The sequence below is a fragment of the Salmo salar genome, chromosome ssa24 (genome assembly GCF_905237065.1).
Source record: "Salmo salar chromosome ssa24, Ssal_v3.1, whole genome shotgun sequence".
Taxonomy (NCBI): domain Eukaryota; kingdom Metazoa; phylum Chordata; class Actinopteri; order Salmoniformes; family Salmonidae; genus Salmo; species Salmo salar.
This window is the reverse complement of record NC_059465.1, coordinates 20,955,500-20,974,791: the sequence shown is the minus strand read 5'-3', so window position 1 is coordinate 20,974,791 and position 19,292 is coordinate 20,955,500. Positions and strand designations below refer to the sequence as shown.

The 19,292-nt window shown below is 44.8% G+C and overlaps 2 protein-coding genes across 3 annotated transcripts in view; one reads left to right on the top strand and one right to left on the bottom strand.

Moving 5' to 3' along the window:
• Positions 1-1,561: 1,561 nt before the first annotated feature.
• Positions 1,562-6,080, bottom strand: LOC106585566 (neurofilament light polypeptide). Of its 2 annotated transcripts, XM_014171935.2 has the most exons (5): positions 5,972-6,080; positions 3,298-4,529; positions 2,799-2,923; positions 2,387-2,700; positions 1,562-2,269 (listed from the first exon to the last, which is right to left on the bottom strand). In XM_014171935.2, exons 2-5 carry the CDS (start codon positions 4,363-4,365, stop codon positions 2,061-2,063), a joined length of 1,716 nt encoding a protein of 571 aa, XP_014027410.1. In that variant the 5' UTR covers positions 4,366-4,529; positions 5,972-6,080; the 3' UTR covers positions 1,562-2,060. The 2 variants fall into 2 exon arrangements, with proteins under 2 accessions (XP_014027410.1, XP_045562959.1); XM_045707003.1 differs by lacking the exon at positions 5,972-6,080 and having other exon boundaries at positions 3,298-4,542.
• A 524-nt stretch (positions 6,081-6,604) lies between these two features.
• LOC106585560 (calcineurin-binding protein cabin-1) overlaps positions 6,605-19,292 on the top strand; it is a 75,232-nt gene continuing 62,544 nt past the window's right edge. Inside the window, 26 exon segments of the mRNA XM_014171910.2 lie at positions 6,605-6,804; positions 9,057-9,106; positions 9,335-9,427; positions 9,536-9,649; positions 9,756-9,890; positions 10,052-10,232; positions 10,390-10,519; positions 10,617-10,766; positions 10,961-11,268; positions 11,414-11,591; positions 11,679-11,815; positions 11,909-12,126; positions 12,279-12,351; positions 12,466-12,653; positions 12,875-13,009; positions 13,183-13,374; positions 13,634-13,876; positions 13,983-14,136; positions 14,239-14,354; positions 14,524-14,685; positions 16,399-16,605; positions 16,897-17,048; positions 17,203-17,464; positions 17,671-17,841; positions 18,350-18,439; positions 19,014-19,165. Coding sequence (XP_014027385.2) covers positions 9,104-9,106; positions 9,335-9,427; positions 9,536-9,649; positions 9,756-9,890; positions 10,052-10,232; positions 10,390-10,519; positions 10,617-10,766; positions 10,961-11,268; positions 11,414-11,591; positions 11,679-11,815; positions 11,909-12,126; positions 12,279-12,351; positions 12,466-12,653; positions 12,875-13,009; positions 13,183-13,374; positions 13,634-13,876; positions 13,983-14,136; positions 14,239-14,354; positions 14,524-14,685; positions 16,399-16,605; positions 16,897-17,048; positions 17,203-17,464; positions 17,671-17,841; positions 18,350-18,439; positions 19,014-19,165 — 3,944 coding nt within the window. The 5' untranslated portion in view covers positions 6,605-6,804; positions 9,057-9,103.

The window sequence follows — 19,292 nt, the reverse complement described above, 5'->3', positions numbered from 1 at the left end:
ACCTACAGACCTTTTGTATGACATACAGTAGAATGGGCTTTGGTTTCCTTAAAAAAAAAATGTTTTACTGTATAGACACAATACAACACGTGACATTAACATTGTTTTCCCAACAGCGAATCAGGTGGTGTTTTGACTTGTTATGTTTGCTGAGGTACATTTCCCTCATGGCTACCCTGGTTGCTTTAAAATGACTATTCATCCTTCAGAAGGCAGAGTTTCAAAAACAACAAGTTGAGCCCAACTTCTTAACTTCCCTTTTTGTTGTCTTTTTTATATAGAGAATCTGTGCTGGTATCAGTTTGATACACATGCAGTCTCTTAATTCTCTCATTGCAACGCCCTCTCTTTTGTTGGAGGAAAAAAGGGAGGGATGGAGGGAGTAGCTGCAGAGGATGGGGTGAGCTGAGGACAGGGAAAATAGAGAGGGGAAAAGAGGGAGGTGGCAGCTGCAGAGTTTGGGGCGTTGGCTTTCTAATAATATATATGACTATAATATAGTGTTTGTTGAAGGTGTTTTTCCTCAATTCTACTGCGAAGTTACATTTTCAGAGCCCTGCTGCATCTGTAGTCCAATTGTTACCCTACATTAGTGTACTGTATATAGTGTGAGTTATGCCATGTACGGGAAACTTCAGCCAAACACTCAGAAGATTTATAGCCACAGCAGTAATTAAGCCATTCTCTCTGCATCCCTGTCAAGTAAAACTTATATCTTTGGAAGAACAAGTGTTCTCCTTGTTGGGGATATACATCCACAAAATTCAACTTGATATGAATAGCAACAAGTCACACATAGCCCACAGTATGTATGCAATGTTCCTGCATGTGTATGAACGGCTGTGCATTTCCGCCACCACACAGGTGGTGCAAAAAGAGGGTATTGCATAAAACAGACCATCCCCTGTCCAGGTTTAATGTGAAACTTCCCTCTTGTGTTTCTCTAATGGAATTGCTTTTTTGCTGGCATCCTCCATCGGTAGACATTTGGCCAGATCCTTTGGTGCAGCAGCAAGCTAACTGAATCGTAGAGGTTCTAATTTATGGCCAGTGATGTGAAGGAGAGTGAGCCAGCACGAAAAACACTATTGTCAGCTCACTGATCACAGAAAGAGGATAATGGGACAGAAAGGACCCTCTGACTTATGAGACACACACACACACACACACACACACACACAACACCCTGAATCACCAATGCTATTATCTATACACTCCGGCAGGTAGCCTAGTGGTTAGCGTGTTGGGCCACTAACTGAAAGGTTGCTCGATCGTAAATCCCCGAGCTGACAAGGTAAAAATCTGTTGTTCTGCCCCTGAGGAAGGCAGTTAAGCCACTGTTCCCTAGGTGCCAAAGGCATAGACGATAATTGCAACTCTCTGATCCAGAGGGGTTGGGTTAAATGCAGAATACACATTTCAGTTGAAGGCATTCAGTTGTACAACTGTCTAGGTATATCCATTTCCAAACTCTTATTGCTGACTCATCCGGATAGTCAGGAAAATGAGTAGCAACTTCATGACTGAATTCAATAGCGCAATAATACCAGAAAAGTATGTATTCAGATGGACATGTTTCAAGTCTTTATTTGTGTTCAGTACTGTACATCATTGATCCCACTCAGAATATGTCTAAGGCATTGAAAATCAAGTATATTGAACACAGTGGTGTTCTTATATGCATATTGTGGTGACAGAAATGCACATAGGTTTTTCAAACAAATATTTCACAGGCTAATACAATACAGTATTTGCTCACAAAACTCCACACGTTCTCTATCTCATTTCTCTCACCCATAGAGCACTCATATTGCATTTATTTTAATGTATTTCATATACAGGTAATTGCTTTTTATTATTTATCGCCTTGCTGGCACACACATGCATACACTGTCATGTTTTGCTTCACTCAGTGTACAGCCATACTACCTCTTTGCACACAAACATAAAGGCCTCTGCTGTATACAATGGTTTCCTGATTGATTGTACTGAACTGATGGATCTATTTGTAGAGCACCTCGAAATGGGACAATCAATGTGTCATTCATCAGAATCTTGATTTAAATATTTTTGTCCTTTGGCTTCTCTTTTTCCTCTGCCACTTCTACTTCATTTTTGCTTTCATCCTCTTCTCCCTTATCATGCCCTTCTTCTGTTTCATTGGCTCCATCCTCCTCTCCATCTCTACCTTCTTGGTTTTCCTCTCCTCCATCGTCTCCATTTTCTTTAGCCTCCTCTTCTGCCTCTTCCTTCATATCTCCATTCTCACCTGTAGGTAGAGATAATGTGATTAGTTGCTATCCGCTGCAGATATGGAACCTGACAACTCAAAACCTTGACGATTTTTTTTGAAAGCACATTAATTCAAACTCTGGACAATACTGACCTTCTTCTTTTTGCTCTTCTTCAACATCCTCTTCCTTTGCTTCCTCGTCTCCCTTCTCCTCTCCTTCCTCCTCCTCTTCTTCCTGAGGACTTGACTCGGCAGGCTGTGCTTGACTAGCAGCTATAATCTCATCTGCAGAGGAGAATGATGAGCTATACATGCGTAGGTAGGGGGCACCAGAGCTCAGGCTGGACTGCATGGAAAACATGGGGCGGTTGCGGGATGGGGCAACACACAGGCTTTGGGAATAGACACTGGACATTGCCCCTGGTCCTACTGCACTGAAGCGATTCTCCTCCCCTTCAAGCAGCTTCCTGGAAAGAGAATAGATACAAAGAGTAGATATGTAGATAACATGTAGATAACGAGAGACGGCACAAAACATGCTGATCTAATTTTATAAGCCACAGACCTGTAAGCTGCGATCTCGATGTCCAGAGCCATCTTAACGTTCAAGAGGTCTTGATAATCCTTCAGGTACCGAGCCATTTCATTCTTGGTTGTCCTCAACTCGTCCTCCAGCTGGCCAATTGATTCCTGTTTTGGAGAGATGCTTTATTCTGTTAATGGTGTAACATGATTAATAAAGTGTTTATTGTGGAATAACTATGAAATAAAAACATTTTAAGTAATAAGGAGGCACTCTAACACAATACTATACAAACTGGGCACTATTTTCTAGTGTAGACAATTTTTCAATACACATCATTATCAAATTATTTGTACATGTAATCTACAGTCCAAAACTTACCTTGTTGACTTAACGGATGCATTACACCGCATTTGTGTAGAATATTGTGTACATTTGTCTGAAGGATTAAGCTCAGCAGGGTCTAATGCAGATATTCAGACACGTGCCATTTTTTTATGAGAAATCATATGTTTTTCATTCATGCTGCTCTGGCACTGACCTGTAGGGCTGCGATCTCAGCACTCTGTTCCTCCTCTACCTCCTGTAACTGATTCTCCAGGGACTGGTTCCTATCACGGCAGGCTTCAATCTCCTGGTTCCGTGTTTGGATCAGGCGGCGGTACTCCCCGGCATCTTCTTTGGCATTGCGAATGTTGTCTGTGTTGCGGGCGGTGCCTTCTGTCATCACACTCACCTTGCTGCGGAACCATTCCTCGGCTGACTGGAGGTTGCGATGTGCCAGTTTCTCATACTGGACGCGGATGTCTCGGAGGGCTGAAGACAGGTCTGGCTTGGCTACTTCCATCTCCACGGACACCTGGGCATTGTACTGCACCTGGGCCTGGAGCTCAGCTATCTCCCCTTCATGGAGACGTTTCAGGAAGGCCAACTCATCCAGCAGCGTCTCCGTCCTCTTCTCCAGCTCAACACGGCCCAAAGCAGCCTCATCCGCCCCTTTCCTGGCATCCATCAGTTGCCCCTCCACCTCTTCCCTGCTCACTACCTCCTCTTCATAACGTCCCTGCAGACTCTGCAGCACCTCCTCCATCTGGTCCCTGTGGTTCTGAGCAGCCTGTTTCTCATCGCGGGCCTCCTCCACAGCAGCACGGAGCTGGCGGATCTCGTGCTCATACAGGGACCTGAGGTGGGAGGGCTCCACATGCCTCTGCCTGAGGATCAGCAGTTCAGCATCTAGCACCTGGTTCTGCTGCTCCAGCTCGTGGACGCGCTCAATGAAACTGGCAAAGCGGTCATTCAGCTCCTGCAGCTGGGCTTTCTCCTGCGTCCGCACGGCCTTGAACTCAGTGCTCACCTGCACCGCCTGGCTGATGTTGAGTTCAGCAGTGGCAGCAGATCTGGGGGTAGACAGCAGCATGGAGGAGCTACGGCTGTATGTTGGGTAATGCAGCCGGGATGACCCATGGTATGAGAGGGGGGCAGAGTGGCTGGAATACACCGACCTGGATGCCATCCCTCCTGAACTGTCTCCATACCCTCCACTGCGCAGCATCACCCTCCTCTTGTGGGAAGAGGAGGGAAAGTAAGGGTCGTAAGCAATGGAACTCATGACTTGCGAAACAGGCAGCTCTAACCGTAATGGGGTTGCTGGGTCGACACAGTGGAATCTGCATCACTGTATCTTTTATAGAGCTGGTAATGACTGTGACGCAAACCTTTTTTTAGAGCACTGACAGCAGGGATCAATGACAGCGTCAGCCAGCCAAGTCTGAGCTGTTAAGGAAGGGAATGAGAGAGATGTAAGGGGCGGGGATAAGCAGTGATAAGGGGCGGGGATAAGCAGTGGAGAGAGACAGAGGGCAATGAGGACAGTCTGAGAAAACAAAATATACATTTAGCTGTGAAGCATATCTATCTCTCTGAAACACGATGAATAGCAAATATTACCATTAGCCCCTAAAAACAAACAAAATCTCAGCAGTGCATCAGGTGACTGCAGAGGCTTTAAACTACAGCGCTGGCAATTGAGGGAGCAAGACTTTTGCCAACAATGACACAGCACTGCACCATTTTGCCACTACCCTACAACTGTGTGAGTCCAGATCACTGCAGAGTGACTCATTTTGAACCTAATTTTTGTATCAGTTTAGCTTTTGCTGCACATTTGCATCAGTATTAAAAACCTTTGCCATTTTTATGTAGCCCTTAGTTCAGGCTTTATGGTGACAGTACTACTGGACTGACAGTTGCAGGTTTCTGGGTTTGAAACCCATTTGGGCTATCCCATGAATTTTCGACAAAATTTTTCCTGTAACTGGCTATTCAGACAAGGCTCTTGTCTAGATATGCAACCTCGCACAGACTCCAAAACAATATATACACAATGGTCACAGCTTCAGGAAGCATTTTGAAGACAATTTAAAATTGTGAATGTAATTATATTTTGGGAAAAAAGATGAATCATCTAAAGATGTTTCCCTCTATCTAGCTACTCAGACTCTAAATATGCCATACCAGCTCTCAAACTTCTAACTCATGTCTATTTAAAGTTCATGTCTTGAGAAAGCTTTATGAAGACAATTTAAAGTTGTGAATGTAATGATATTTTTGTGAAAATTCTGATTAGGCACCAGATATACCATACAAGCGCTCACAGATCTAACTGATGTATATTTAAAGTTCCACTAAGGGGAAGCCTTATCAAGAAAATTAAGTGTTGTGAATGATATTTTTGTAAAAATGTCTAAATTGTCTAAAAACATGTACTCAGATTATGCTGTAGATATACCATGCCATTTCTCACACCAGGTTCACGGGTAATCAAGCATTGATGATGGAGATTCAGGGTTTTTACAGCTAATACAAATCACTACTGTAATTCATCATTTCAAGCATCCTTGTAGTCCCAGCCCTATAGTCCCAAAACAGGTTACTGCTACATAAATCAGTTTGCCTTGGTGACAGAGACCACCACACCCCACCAAAGATGCTTTACTACTCTGGTTTGAGACAAATATTATGGGTAAACCATGGACAAAGATACCCATTGCCCCAACCTAACGTGACTCCTATGTATCTTTGCCATTGGGTAAACGAGAAGAGGCGAAGCGAGAGGGTTTACTCCGCCCCAAATCTTTCCACGAAAATAGGTCCACGAAGTTGTCAATGAAAGTGTCGATTTTGGGCAACAAAAAATGTAATTGCAAATTTGTTACCAGGCTTATTTGATCGAATAGAAGTTTCGTAATGTTCGAGTTGTTATGAATGCACTGATATAAGTGGACGCACGTGGCATTCCGGCAACTTTGTTCACACGCGAATCTGCCCTCTCATTGGCTAGAACGGTCCCATCATGAACTCGCCTCCTCCCGCCTGGTTTCCATTTTTGTTATTTGCATTGTTAGAGCGGTCGGTCGACTATGCTGTCAATATAATAGATTATATTTGGGTAAACTGGTTTTGCAAGGCATCGTATTTTTTATTATTATTTTTGTTATCAAATATAACAGACAGGCATTATGGAGTTTAATAATTGAGAAGAACATAAAAGCATACGCAAAGTGACGATGACACTTATTTAGAAAATCATTTATAATATTATAATATTGGAGTGTAGACAGCTTTTCTTATTATTTAGTCATTTCAGAGATTCAATTATAGACATAAAGTCTATCGAGAATACTTAAAAGAAGGGTTGCCGGGGGTCTGAATAAAAGCCCTAAATGAAATGACGTAAACAGAGCCGTGCACCAATTGCGGACAATCAACTGAATATCAGATCTTATGATTGGCGCTTCGAACCCGCCCTGTATTAGGCTGTCCAATAACCCACGATTTTACTAGTCACCGGATCATTCCCCCATGCAGAGTGAACGAGCTCTCTGGTGCATTTACAACAACAAAGGAGTGTCAAAGTTTTGAAGACCCTCACAGCTAGCTGGCTTTATAATATTGTATCATATTGATGCAGACTCCAAATATATGTTCGATTGTCAAACTACCGAACAAGTCTGGTCAATGCAGGGAATGATGAGATTGGGAAGGATTGGTAAGTGGCTAGTAACAAAAAGGTGCAAGTGATGCACACCGAAATTAGCTAGCTAGCTAGCTAGTTGTACCGCGCTAGCTAGCTACTGAGACTGATTCGGGTCAGGATGGAATAAGAATAGCAACTATATATTTTTGTCATCAAATCAACAACCTCACCTCGGTTAGTTTTCTATCAGATTGTGATGTCAAGTCTTTTTTTACAAGGGTATCACTAACGTTAGCTAGCTATAGGGTTATCGTCGGTGTTTTGCAGCTTTTCTCCTATCTTTGCCCTAGACGATCGATAGCTAGCCACATAGCATAACATTACATTTAAGTCATTTAGCAGACTCTCTTATCCAGAGCGACTTACAAATTGGTGGATTCACCTTATGATATCCAGTGGAACAACCACTTTACAATAGTGCATCTAAATCTTTTAGGGGGGGGGGGGGGGGGTAGACGGATTACTTTATCCTATCCTAGGTATTCCTTAAAGAGGTGGGGTTTCAGGTGTCTCCGGAAGGTGGTGATTGACTCCGCTGTCCTGGCGTCGTGAGGGAGCTTGTTCCACCATTGGGGTGCCAGAGCAGCGAACAGTTTTGACTGGGCTGAGCGGGAACTGTGCTTCCTCAGAGGTAGGGAGGCGAGCAGGCCAGAGGTGGATGAACGCAGTGCCCTTGTTTGGGTGTAGGGCCTGATCAGAGCCTGAAGGTATGGAGGTGCCGTTCCCCTCACAGCTCCGTAGGCAAGCACCATGGTCTTGTAGCGGATGCGAGCTTCAACAGGAAGCCAGTGGAGAGAGCGGAGGAGCGGGATGACGTGAGAGAACTTGGGAAGGTTGAACACCAGACAGGCAGGGAGCCCAGCCAACAGCGAGTTGCAGTAATCCAGATGGGAGATGACAAGTGCCTGGATTAGGACCTGCGCCGCTTCCTGTGTGAGGCAGGGTCGTACTCTGCGAATGTTGTAGAGCATGAACCTACAGGATCGGGTCACCGCCTTGATGTTAGTAGAGAATGACAGGGTGTTGTCCAGGGTCACGCCAAGGTTCTTAGCACTCTGGGAGGAGGACACATTGGAGTTGTCAACCGTGATGGCGAGATCATGGAACGGGCAGTCCTTCCCCGGGAGGAAGAGCAGCTCCGTCTTGCCGAGGTTCAGCTTGAGGTGGTGATCCGTCATCCACACTGATATGTCTGCCAGACATGCAGAGATGCGACTCGCCACCTGGTTATCAGAAGGGGGAAAGGAGAAGATTAATTGTGTGTCGTCTGCATAGCAATGATAGGAGAGACCATGTGAGGATATGACAGAGAGGGCCTAGAACAGAGCCCTGGGGGACACCAGTGGTGAGAACACGTGGTGCGGAGACAGATTCTCGCCACGCCACCTGGTAGGAGCGACCTGTCAGGTAGGACGCAATCCAAGCGTGGGCCGCGCCGGAGATGCCCAACTCGGAGAGGGTGGAGAGGAGGATCTGATGGTTCACCGTATCAAAGGCAGCAGATAGGTCTAGGAGGATGAGAGCAGAGGAGAGAGAGTTAGCTTTAGCAGTGCGGAGAGCCTCCGTGACACAGAGGAGAGCAGTCTCAGTTGAATGACCAGTCTTGAAACCTGACTGATTTGGATCAAGAAGGTCATTCTGAGAGAGATGGCAGGAGAGCTGGCCAAGGACGGCACGTTCAAGAGTTTTGGAGAGAAAAGAAAGAAGGGATACTGGTCTGTAGTTGTTGACTTCGGAGGGATCGAGTGTAGGTTTTTTCAGAAGGGGTGCAACTCTCGCTCTCTTGAAGACGGAAGGGACGTAGCCAGCGGTCAAGGATGAGTTGATGAGCGAGGTGAGGTAAGGGAGAAGGTCTCCGGAAATGGTCTGGAGAAGAGAGGAGGGGATAGGGTCAAGCGGGCAGGTTGTTGGGCGGCCGGCCGTCACAAGATGCGAGATTTCATCTGGAGAGAGAGGGGAGAAAGAGGTCAAAGCACAGGGTAGGGCAGTGTGAGCAGGACCAGCGGTGTCGTTTGACTTAGCAAACGAGGATCGGATGTCGGATAATTTCTGACACTGACATTCACTTGCTAGCTAGCTATACACTTCATGTTATTAACTTATATTTTCAACATTGATCTTTTGCTTAACATTGCTGCAGTTGTCTTGAAAAACTATTTCAACTAAAGAGTAACGTTACAGTACATACAGTTAGCTAACTTGCATCTCCTGCAGCAATGTTTATCCAATATCATTTGTGTTTGTGTTTACAATCTTGTCTGTAGGTCTGCACAGTTGGAATTGATGGCCATTGTAGGCGCGTGACTCAAAGATGGTTTGTTTCTTTATTTTACATCCTAACAATCCTATACAAATAGCCAAAACTTCCAAAGTAGTAGCGATGAAGTAGTTGCCCTATGCATTCTCCTGAACAGGTAGTCAAATAACTAGTTATATACTGTACCAGTACCACATGTTCAGTTTTTCACAGGACCATCAATTCTCACATTTGTATTGCACCTTGATGTCTTTGGCCAATAATGTAATATTTCATTTTCTTCAGATCCGGATTGCAGCACTAAATGCAGCCTCAGCCGCAGCGGATGAGTCTGAAGACCCTCTGAAAACTAAAAAGAGTCGAACTAAGGAGGCTCAGGTGTGGTAATTTTGCTGAGCCTCATTACACTAACCACATTTGGTTAAACTTTGCTTTCAACGTAGATATTTGCTTGTTCTGAATTATTTCCCAATTTTTCCTCTACAGGAAGCAGAGGCATTTGCTTTGTATCATAAAGCATTAGATCTTCAAAAGCATGACAAGTTTGAGGAGTCTGCCAAGGCTTATCATGAACTCCTCAAAACCCCATTGCTCAAAGAGGTATCATTCCCTTCAGAGACTCGATGTGTTTCACTGCATGTCTTATTGAAATGATCCTGCACAATAACCCTTTATATGATTTAACATGTTGTCATGCCTCTCACAGGCAATGCCCTCGGACGACCAAAAGGTGGGTCTTAAGCATCCAGGGCTGATGCTGAAATACTCTACCTTCAAAAACCTGGCTAGTTTGGCTGCGCTGCGGGATGATTTGGAGACAGCCATGGAATTTTACTTGGAGGTAAACTCATCCAAAGAGGTTACATAACTTATGTATCAGTAAACCATATAACTAATAAGGGGTAAGGTACGTCTTAGCGGGAGACTAAATGTTGTTTAGTGTACACAATACATTTGTTCAAGTCCATGTGACCTGAAGATACAGTATATGTTTTCTCGCAGGCTGTGATGCTGGATTCCACAGATGTGAACATGTGGTACAAGATTGGTCAGGTGGCTGTGCGACTGCTGCGCATTCCTTTGGCGCGGCATGCCTTTGAGGAGGGTCTGCAATGTAACCCAGACCACTGGCCCTGTCTGGATAACCTCATAACTGTTCTCTACACACTCAGTGACTACAGCTGTGAGTCATTCTTCTGTATGTCTGTCCTCTGTCACTGTGCAAAGGACTAATCATATTTCTTACTGTTTAGAACTGTTGATTTGAAAACAATGTTTAGGGGTGGTCCAGGTGTGCAAAAATGATGAAGGGGATAATTATCTATCATACTGTTTTCCAGGCTGTTTGTATTTCATCTGCAAAGCCCTGGAAAAGGATCATTGTTACACCAAAGGGCTGGTGTTGAAGGAGAAGATCTTTGAAGAACAGCCTTGTCTGAAGAGGGACTCCATGCAAATGTTCCTGAAGTGGTACGGCCCTTCTACCCACCTGTTTACTTATCCTAAATGTGTGCTGTCATACAGCAGTCCATGTGGTCTTGATCTTGTCCCCATGCTCCATATGCAGTGACATGTCCATTCACTATGTGGAGGTGGATGAGGAGGAGACCCAGGCCATTGTGGAGGAGGCGATGGATCTGCGACGGCGCAGGCAGGCTCTCTCTGCCCGGGAACCCAAACCAGACCTGGTCCTAATCCAACCCATCCGCTGTTTCTCGTGAGTCTTCACACTTAATCTTATATTTTGACAGGTGGACGCCCCTTCTCCTCTTGTAGTTTCACAAGATACACAGTTGCTGTGAATACTTAACTGCAAAAAATAAATACATGTTTTACTCCCTTGCTTTTCACTTTGATTAACGATAGGATTGTTTTAATTGACAAAGCATTTAGCATTGTTATGATTCTCAGGTGGAAGAATGTTGGAGAGAGCCTCCTTGCCATGTACAGACATCAGACCACCTGCGAGCCGCCACGCCCAAGCCTGGGCCGCAGAATTGACCTGTCCCAGTACCGCGACCCCAACTGCCTCCGGGCCTTGCCTCCTGAGCCCTGCCCTCCTGTCAGTGACATTCAGACCATCCCCAGCAGCAGCCCCAGCTCCTCCCTGCCTCCACTTCCTGTCCCTGAGCCATCAGCACTGTCCCAGCCCAGCCCTCTGGTTCAGATCACACAGAGCCAGACGGTAGAGGTCACTACAACTACAGCCCCCTCTGTTGGTCAGTTGTTTCTTTTCATCGTATTTAGCATGTCAATTCCATTGATTTGCAAGCATTTAGACAACAAAACAAATTGTCTCAGAATGGCTTATTGTATGCTCTGATAATTAATGTATTGTTTAAATGTCAATTTGTGCCTTCACAGCTATGGAAACCTCCTTCACTGTGAAGGAGAAGGAGAAGAAGGCCCCTAAGAGGAGACGCACAATGGAGGACAGCGGAGACACTGCCAAGCGCCGCTCAGCTCGGGTCAGAAACACCAAGTGCAAGAAGGAGGAGAAGATCGACTTCCAGGAGCTGCTTTTCAAATACCTACCATCCAGGTATTGTCATGAACCCCAAGGGAACAATAACAACGCAATGCAAATATATTGTTTTGGATGGTGATGAGGCTCTCCTGTTCCACTCAGACTAAAGAAGTTTGACCTTGAGGATGATGACGAGAGCCTGAGTAACCTGGAAGCTCAGTGTGAAGTTAATGAGGACTCCCAGCTGGACTATGTCAACATCGACAGGCTTTTAGACTCTATTGACTACATGGAATCAGGTACATGTCTTATACAATCCTCTACATGACTCAAATGCATTAATGTCAAACATCTTATAGGATTTACATGACATTGTGTTTCTTCATCCTCAGAACAAGAGGATGTCCACAACTTCCTGCTCAATAATATGAGCAATGGTGGGATATTAGAGTTGATGATGTGCTATCTGAAAGCGGTGGGTCAGAATTTCATGGTGGAGTGGCCTCGGGGGCTGACTGCAGTGGTGCTGGAGGTGTATCACAGCTGGAGGAAGCACAGTAGCGGCCTGCCCAACCCTCTGCTCCGCGACTGCAGTAATCAACACATACGGGTATGGGACAGCCAAGTGATCTATTGTGACTCTCTCCTGATTTGTTACTTCATCAACAGTGTTTTAAATTGAACTACCAATGTTTTGTCATCCCACCTATTGCACCTGTCAATCTGTCTGTAAATGAGTTGTAATTGGTGTTTCATGTGCAGGAAATGTTTCTGATGAGCCTATCATGTATGGAGCTTCAGTTGGAGCAATGGTCTCACAGCAAAGGCAAAAATGGTATGTGTCAAACAGATCGCTTTACTTTGGTATTCCTTTATGAAATAACCATATTGGTTGGCTTCTTTTTGAATAACCATATTGGTATATTCCTTACTTTTTCTTTTTGTAAAGGGTCGCCGAGAAAGTGCAGTGGGGGCCAGAGCAGTGTTGTGTGTGAAGCAGAGTTCCCAGGGCAGCACTTTGAGGGGGACCTGTTACAGCTGGCCTTGGGATCATCACAGCGGTACTTGTTTGAGGACAACTGGAGGGCCGTGGTGGTACGTGTTTACTGGCTCAAGGCACGCTTCTTGGCCCTGCAGGTAACCTTAACATTCATCCTGTAACTTCATTTACCCCTGTTTTCTTTTGCATATTTACCTTAGCGCTTACATATTTTTTTATTGCATCATACCGAGTTGACCCCTCTCCCAATAAATCTCACATATTGATTTTTCTTAATCATTGAATCGAATCTGATCAACATTTTCTGTTGATGTGATTCATAACATAAGTCTTATTTTGTGTGCTTGTCTTTTTACAGGGAGACATGGACCAGGCCCTGGAGAGCTATGATGTGTGTACAGACATGCTGCAGAGTCGTGCACGGACCACAGATGACAAGTACACCATCTACCTGCCCAACCTGCGTGTGGATGCAGCCATCTCAGTGGAGGAGGTCAGTGACCAGTAAAACTAGCACACAAATACCCTATTTGAATAACATGCACTTGTCCCTCACATGTGATCTATTATTTTGTCCAACCATCTCGTTAGAGCATGTAGGTCCCCTGTGGTTTTGAGTTGTCTGGTTCATCAGAAAGAGTTTCTTTCTCCAAATATCATTGACAGATTGATAAGAAGCTGAAGTCTCTGGAGCGTTGTCAGTCCCTGGAGGAGATCCAGCGTCTGTTTGAGTCTGGGGACTATGAGTCTGTGGTGCGGCTGCTGCAGCCCACCCTCAGCTATGGCTCTGGGCGGGTCAAGCCTCTGGAGTTTGTCAGCTCTGTTCCTGAGAGGCCTGCCCAGCTGCTTCTGCTGCAGGTTAGCTTCTGGATTCATACAGCAATAGATGTACTCTGTTCGCTGTCTTTTATATGAGTCTCCTCTTTTTAAGAAGTCTTTCTCTGTTTGGCATGGCACTACTTATCAGTGTGCTACCGACGTAGAAAAAGACAAGCCCTGTTATTGCTTATCACGTCAGTACATTCTATGAGCATGATGACATGTACAATAGATAGCCATTGAGCCACTTTTAGATAGATGACATTTTTCCTCTTTTCTCGGCACCTCTGTACCCCAGAACTCCCTGTTGAAGCAGAAGGACTACCGTCAGTGTCTGGAGTGCACCGAGGTGGCCCTGAATGAAGCCCTGCAGCAGCTCAATGCTGTCCCAGCCAGCTCTCACTCGGCCAAAGAGGAATGGGTCTCCACCATCACAACGCTGCTGGGAGGCATCGAGGTCTGCTTCACAGAGGACCTTCAACTCCTGAGCAACGTCAACCGCTACACCAGCATGGCCCGGCTGGCCAACAACCTCATCCAGGTCAGATGCACACCGGGGAAACACTGACACTAATGTATCTGGTAGACACAGAGTGTGTTTGGAAACAGAAAATCATATTCAAATTTGTTGTGTGTCTTGTCTCCAGCTGATTGACTGCATCATGGTGATCCCAGATGATCCCAAGGAGCCTAATTTCTCCTCGGTCCTGCCCTGGATTCTCCTGTACCACATCATCAAGCACGAGGAGGCTGCTTTCAACTGCCTGCTTCGCCAGCACATATCAGTAGGGGACGATGAAGGTATGTGGTGGTGGAGTACATCATGTTCATAACTGCAAAGATGTCCTCTTTAAATCCATGTTGGAAGCCCTAAAATGACTTGTTCCCTGTGACCCTCTTCAGAAGACTCTAACACCCCCATGCTGCCCTCCTCCCTGATGCTGCTCAACACGGCGCATGAGTATCTGGGCCGCCGCTCCTGGTGCTGCAAATCAGACGGCGCTCTGCTTAAGTTCTATGTGAGTTGGTCAGCAGGGCTGCGATTGTGTGGACGTCCTCTGTCAGCTCAGTTAATTCCCTCTGTTTTGTTTACCTATGATATGGCTTTAATTAGTTTCTAATTGCTTTCAAAGTATTTTTCATAGTTTAATCAGGATAGAACGTTACTAGTGTTGTCTTCATGTTCAGGTTTGTGTTCTGGAGAAAGAGCTGGCTGCCTCTGAAGCGGAGGCCACCCATCCCTACAAAGAGGAGTTGGAGATGGCCTTGGAGCAGTGCTTCTACTGCCTCTACGCCTACCCCAGCAAGAAGAGCAAGGCCCGCTACCTAGAGGAGCACTCTGCTCAACAGGTCAAACACCCAGCCCTCTTACAGGGATACTGTGAGATCTGGCATTCAAGCCCTTGTTTTACTTACGCTGCAAACAGGGACATAAAAATGGTGTCCACGAGTTCATCTGACTCTGGGTAAGTAGAACCAGAGCAAGAATGCCAGAATCCAACAGTATCCCTTTCATGTCGTATTACTGACTGTCCTTTACCTTTCAACGCCATTCACATTTCTGTCAGGTTTTGTCCTATTGTTTTGAGGGAGGATAAGCTAATGGAAATCGTGTTAAATCATGTAATATGTTCAACTGGCTACTAGGTGGCTGTCAATCCGTCATGAGGTTGTTTACACACTGGGACTGGCTTGTAGTGTAACTAATATGCAGTAATTGCATGATGAATAGACTGCTCCTAAGGGACCAGGTTAATTAGCTAATGAATGCAAACCCCGACTAATTAACTACTGGTTGGTCATCCGAGCCATAAGACCCAAGGACTCTACTAGAACAGGTCAAGACATGAGTAAGCAATTTATGTACTTTCAGGGTATTTTAATTTGATTGATTATCTGGCTGCATCTGCTTAAGAAAGTACCAGCCAGTGCTGTTAGTCCCTTCTCATGCTAGAGGGAATCACCAAGTTTCAGTCAGAAGCTGTTTTTCAGTTTTTCTATCTCAAGGCCATCAGAATGTTAAACAGACATCACTAACATTGAGTGGCTGCTGCCAACATACTGACTCAAATCTCTAGCCACTTTAATAATTAAAAATGTGATATAATAAATGCATCACTAGCCACTTTAAGCAATGCTACTTTATATAATGTTTACATACCCTACATTACTCATCTCATATGTATACTGTACTCTATACCATCTACTGCATCCTGCCTACGCCATTCGGCCATCACTCATCCATATATTTTTATGTACATATTCTTATTCATTCCTTTACACTTCTGTGTGTATTTTTTTAATCTTTATTTAACTAGGCAAGTCAGTTAAGAACAAATTGTTATTTACAATGACAGCCTAGGAACAGTGGGTGAACTGCCTTGTTCAGGAGCAGAACAACAGATTTGTATTGTCAGCTCGGGGATTTGATCTTGCAACCTTTCGGTTACTAGTCCAACACTCTAACCACTAGGCTACGCTGCCGCCCCAGGTAGTTGTGGAATTGTTACCAGGTAGTTGTTGTGAAATTCTTAGATTACTTGTTAGATATTACTGCATGGTCGGAACTACTCGCATTAACATCTGCTAACCATGTGTATGGTGCCTGTAATCGAACCCACAAATGCTGATGCTCTAGATACTCAACTAGTCTAAAGAAGGCCAGTTTTATTGTTTCTTTAATCAGTACAAGTTTTCAGCTGTGCTAACATAATTGCAAAATGGTTTTCTAATGATCAATTATCCTTTTAAAATGATTAGCTAACACAACATGTCATTGCAACACAGGAGTGATGGTTGCTGATAATGGGCCTCTGAACGCCTATGTAAATATTCCATAAAAAATAAGCTGTTTCCAGCTACAATAGTCATTTACAACATTAACAATGTCTACACTGATTTTCTTTCAAAAACAAGGACATTTCTAAGTGACCCCAAACTTGTGAAAGATAGTGTATGTATGCGTTAAAATAATATAATATAATAATTATACAGATTTTTTTTAACAGTACAATACAATATTTTTTCTTATCAAAACTAAATGTGCCTTTCTATGGCGTGCAGGTGGAACTCCTGTGGAGCAGCGCCCTCTTCATGTTCCAGTACTTCAAGCCCAAGACTCTGCCTGAGTTTGACAGCTACAAGACGAGCACGGTGTCTGCTGACCTTGCCAACCTGCTGAAGAGGATCTCTGGCATTGTGCCCCGAAGTGACACTCCCATCCTCACCATGGACGAGGTGTCAGCCTACATCGAGGGCACGGCTGGGAAGGTCAGTACAGTGCATTTATGAGTCACAAATGCTAATTGACTGTACATCGCCTCAACCTGGCTTTACATGTTGCCATGGAGAATGTTTTAGGCCTATACAGCACGTCATGACCATTCATTATAGGTCATGACACTGTACAAGTCATATTATACATTCAAATATATGTCTGGTTTACAAATGGAATACTTAATATGTATAAAATTCTAGTTGAATCTGTAAGACTGATGTCAGACCTGACCGTATCAGCATAGTAGATCATGAGGAGATCATCCAGTGGTTCTTCCCACCTAGGAGCCAGTACCTTGCCTTCCTGAGGGGGGCGCTCCAGCACCCCCTGTGGTCAATGAGATCTTCTACCTCCTGGCTGACTACCACTTCAAGAACAAGGAGCAGTCCAAGGCCATCAAGTTCTATATGCATGACATCTGTGTTTGTCCAAACAGGTCAGTTCTGTTCGCTGCTATAGTTCTGTTGTTGTTATAGTATAAACATTTTAAGCAACTCAACATGAATATATGTTTTTTTACCTTCAAGGTGATTTCTAAATGGTGTGATGTTGATGATTTTCCCTTGGCATGATTCATTCTATGGTTGTAGGTTTGACTCCTGGGCTGGCATGGCACTGGCGAGGGCCAGCCGCATCCAGGACAAGCTCAACTCCAACGAGCTGAAGAGCGATGGCCCCATTTGGAAGCACTCCCTGGCTGTGCTCAACTGCTTTAAGAGGGCCCTGGAGATCAACAGCTCCAACCTGGCTCTGTGGATCGAGTACGGCACCATGTCCTATGCCCTGCACTCCTTCGCCTCGCGTCAAGTCAAACAGTGGAGGAGCGAGCTGCCCCCTGAGGTTGTCAAACAGGTGCAGTGGACAGACCAGTGTATAGAATACTCATATGCACTGTATTCTGTTGTACTTCTCTAAACTAAAGGATGTCACACCTTGTCACTTCCGGTCATCATGTGTCTGAATTGATTGTTTAGTGAATTGATCTGTCTAGGGGAGGGAAATCACTGCTGACAGTATTGGATATAATGTGTGTGTGTGTGTGTGTGTGTGTGTTTCAGATGGAGGAGAGGAGAGATACAATGCTGGAGACGTCGTCCCAGTGTTTCCAAGGGGCGTCTCGGTGTGAGGGGGATAGTGATGAGGAAGAGTGGCTTATCCATTACATGCTGGGGAAGATAGCTGAGAAACGAAAGCAGCCACCCCGGGAATACGTCCAGCTCTACAAACAGGTGCACAGCAGGGGACACTATCTGTGGACTCAATTCATTCATAGGTCTGCCTTGCAGACTAGGTTTGTACAGACTGGGGGAGTCTGAGGGCTCAAAGGAGTAGGGATGTCCATGGAGGCCAGTATGGTGGAAGGGGAGTGATGGGGAAACTGGGAAGTTAGAGGTCAGATGATGCAGCTCTGTCTGTATGTCTTTCCCTGTTACCTTCACTGCTTCTTCACCTCTCCAGACCCGGTCCTTCAATTGTTTAGCTCCATTCTATAACTTCGAATCACTGTCTATCTCTGTTTTGTTTTTCTCTTCTTCCAGTTCGTCTTTTGCAGTGTGTTTTGCTGCTCTGTTATAACAAGTCTAACACGATGTCATCAATTTATTAAGCAATATGTGTGAAAGGCTGATATCTGACCATTGCAAGTTATTGACTATGGTAACCAGTGTTTCATTGTGTGTAACACCCATCAGATGAGATTGAGCAGTGTGTCTCTCCTCTCTTTTTCTTCCCACGCAGGCAGCACATTATCTGCATGAGGAGGCTGCCAGATACCCTCGGAAAATACACTACCACAATCCCCCTGACTTGGCTATGGAGGCCCTGGAGGTACACACGCTTCAGACCAGAGGGTTTCTAGCTCCAGTCCCCACTGGGCCATAACATACAGTTGTGCTTTTGCACATGAAGCAACCACTTAAACAAAATACAGTTTATTGCTGTATTCATCTAGAACAGTGGTATTCAAAGTCCGGGTCGCGGGAGAACTGCAGTGGGGTCGCCCCCAAAAATAAAATTAAGAGTATTGTATGGGACAATATACGAAAGGTTTTGAGAAAGATAATTAGATGGTTTTTTTTGTTGAGTTTCTTTTCATTTTTATATGAGATGAACATGTAATAAATTGAAGATTATTTGTTGACATATAAAAACCGAAAGTTGCCGATTTTATAAGGTTGTGTCATTAGATTTGGGGTGGGGTCATTACATTTTTTTGGTGGGGGGAATGGTGTCCGCAGAAATTCTGGTAAAAAAAAATGGGGTAACTCCTGAAAAAGTTAGAATAACACTGATCTAGAAGGAATTACATGTAAGTGTCCTTTTTGTGTTATAATAGATATGTAGAGAGAGTATACCTCATCTTAATACATCCCTTTGACTCTCTGGCATCTCTCTCCCCCAGCTGTACTTCCGTCTGAGTGCCACCATCCTAAAGTTGTTGGAGGCTGAGGAACCGGACCTGGAGCATGAGATCTTCTTCAACATCCTGGCTGAGGCAGCCACCGGACCCTTCGCCAGGGGGGAAGAGAAGAGCATGCCCAGGTCCCACGAAAAGTGAGGGGCCTCAAACTTAGCCTGGGATCTATGCTCTTTGTTATGAAACTCGCTCTGTGACTCGCCTACAAATCAAAAGAAAAACATGAAATTCCCCCACTCTGGTCCAACCTTTTGTTTTATCCCC

Bases quoted from the DNA above. Each gene is read 5' to 3' on its own strand.
- LOC106585566 (XM_014171935.2), bottom strand. From the start codon at position 4,365: ATGAGTTCCATTGCTTACGACCCTTACTTTCCCTCCTCTTCCCACAAG. The intron at 2,924-3,297 runs GTCAGTGCCAGA...TCTCCAAAACAG, and splicing joins CTGAGATCGCAGCCCTACAG to GAATCAATTGGCCAGCTGGA. The intron at 2,701-2,798 runs GTCTGTGGCTTA...TTCTCTTTCCAG, and splicing joins ATCGAGATCGCAGCTTACAG to GAAGCTGCTTGAAGGGGAGG.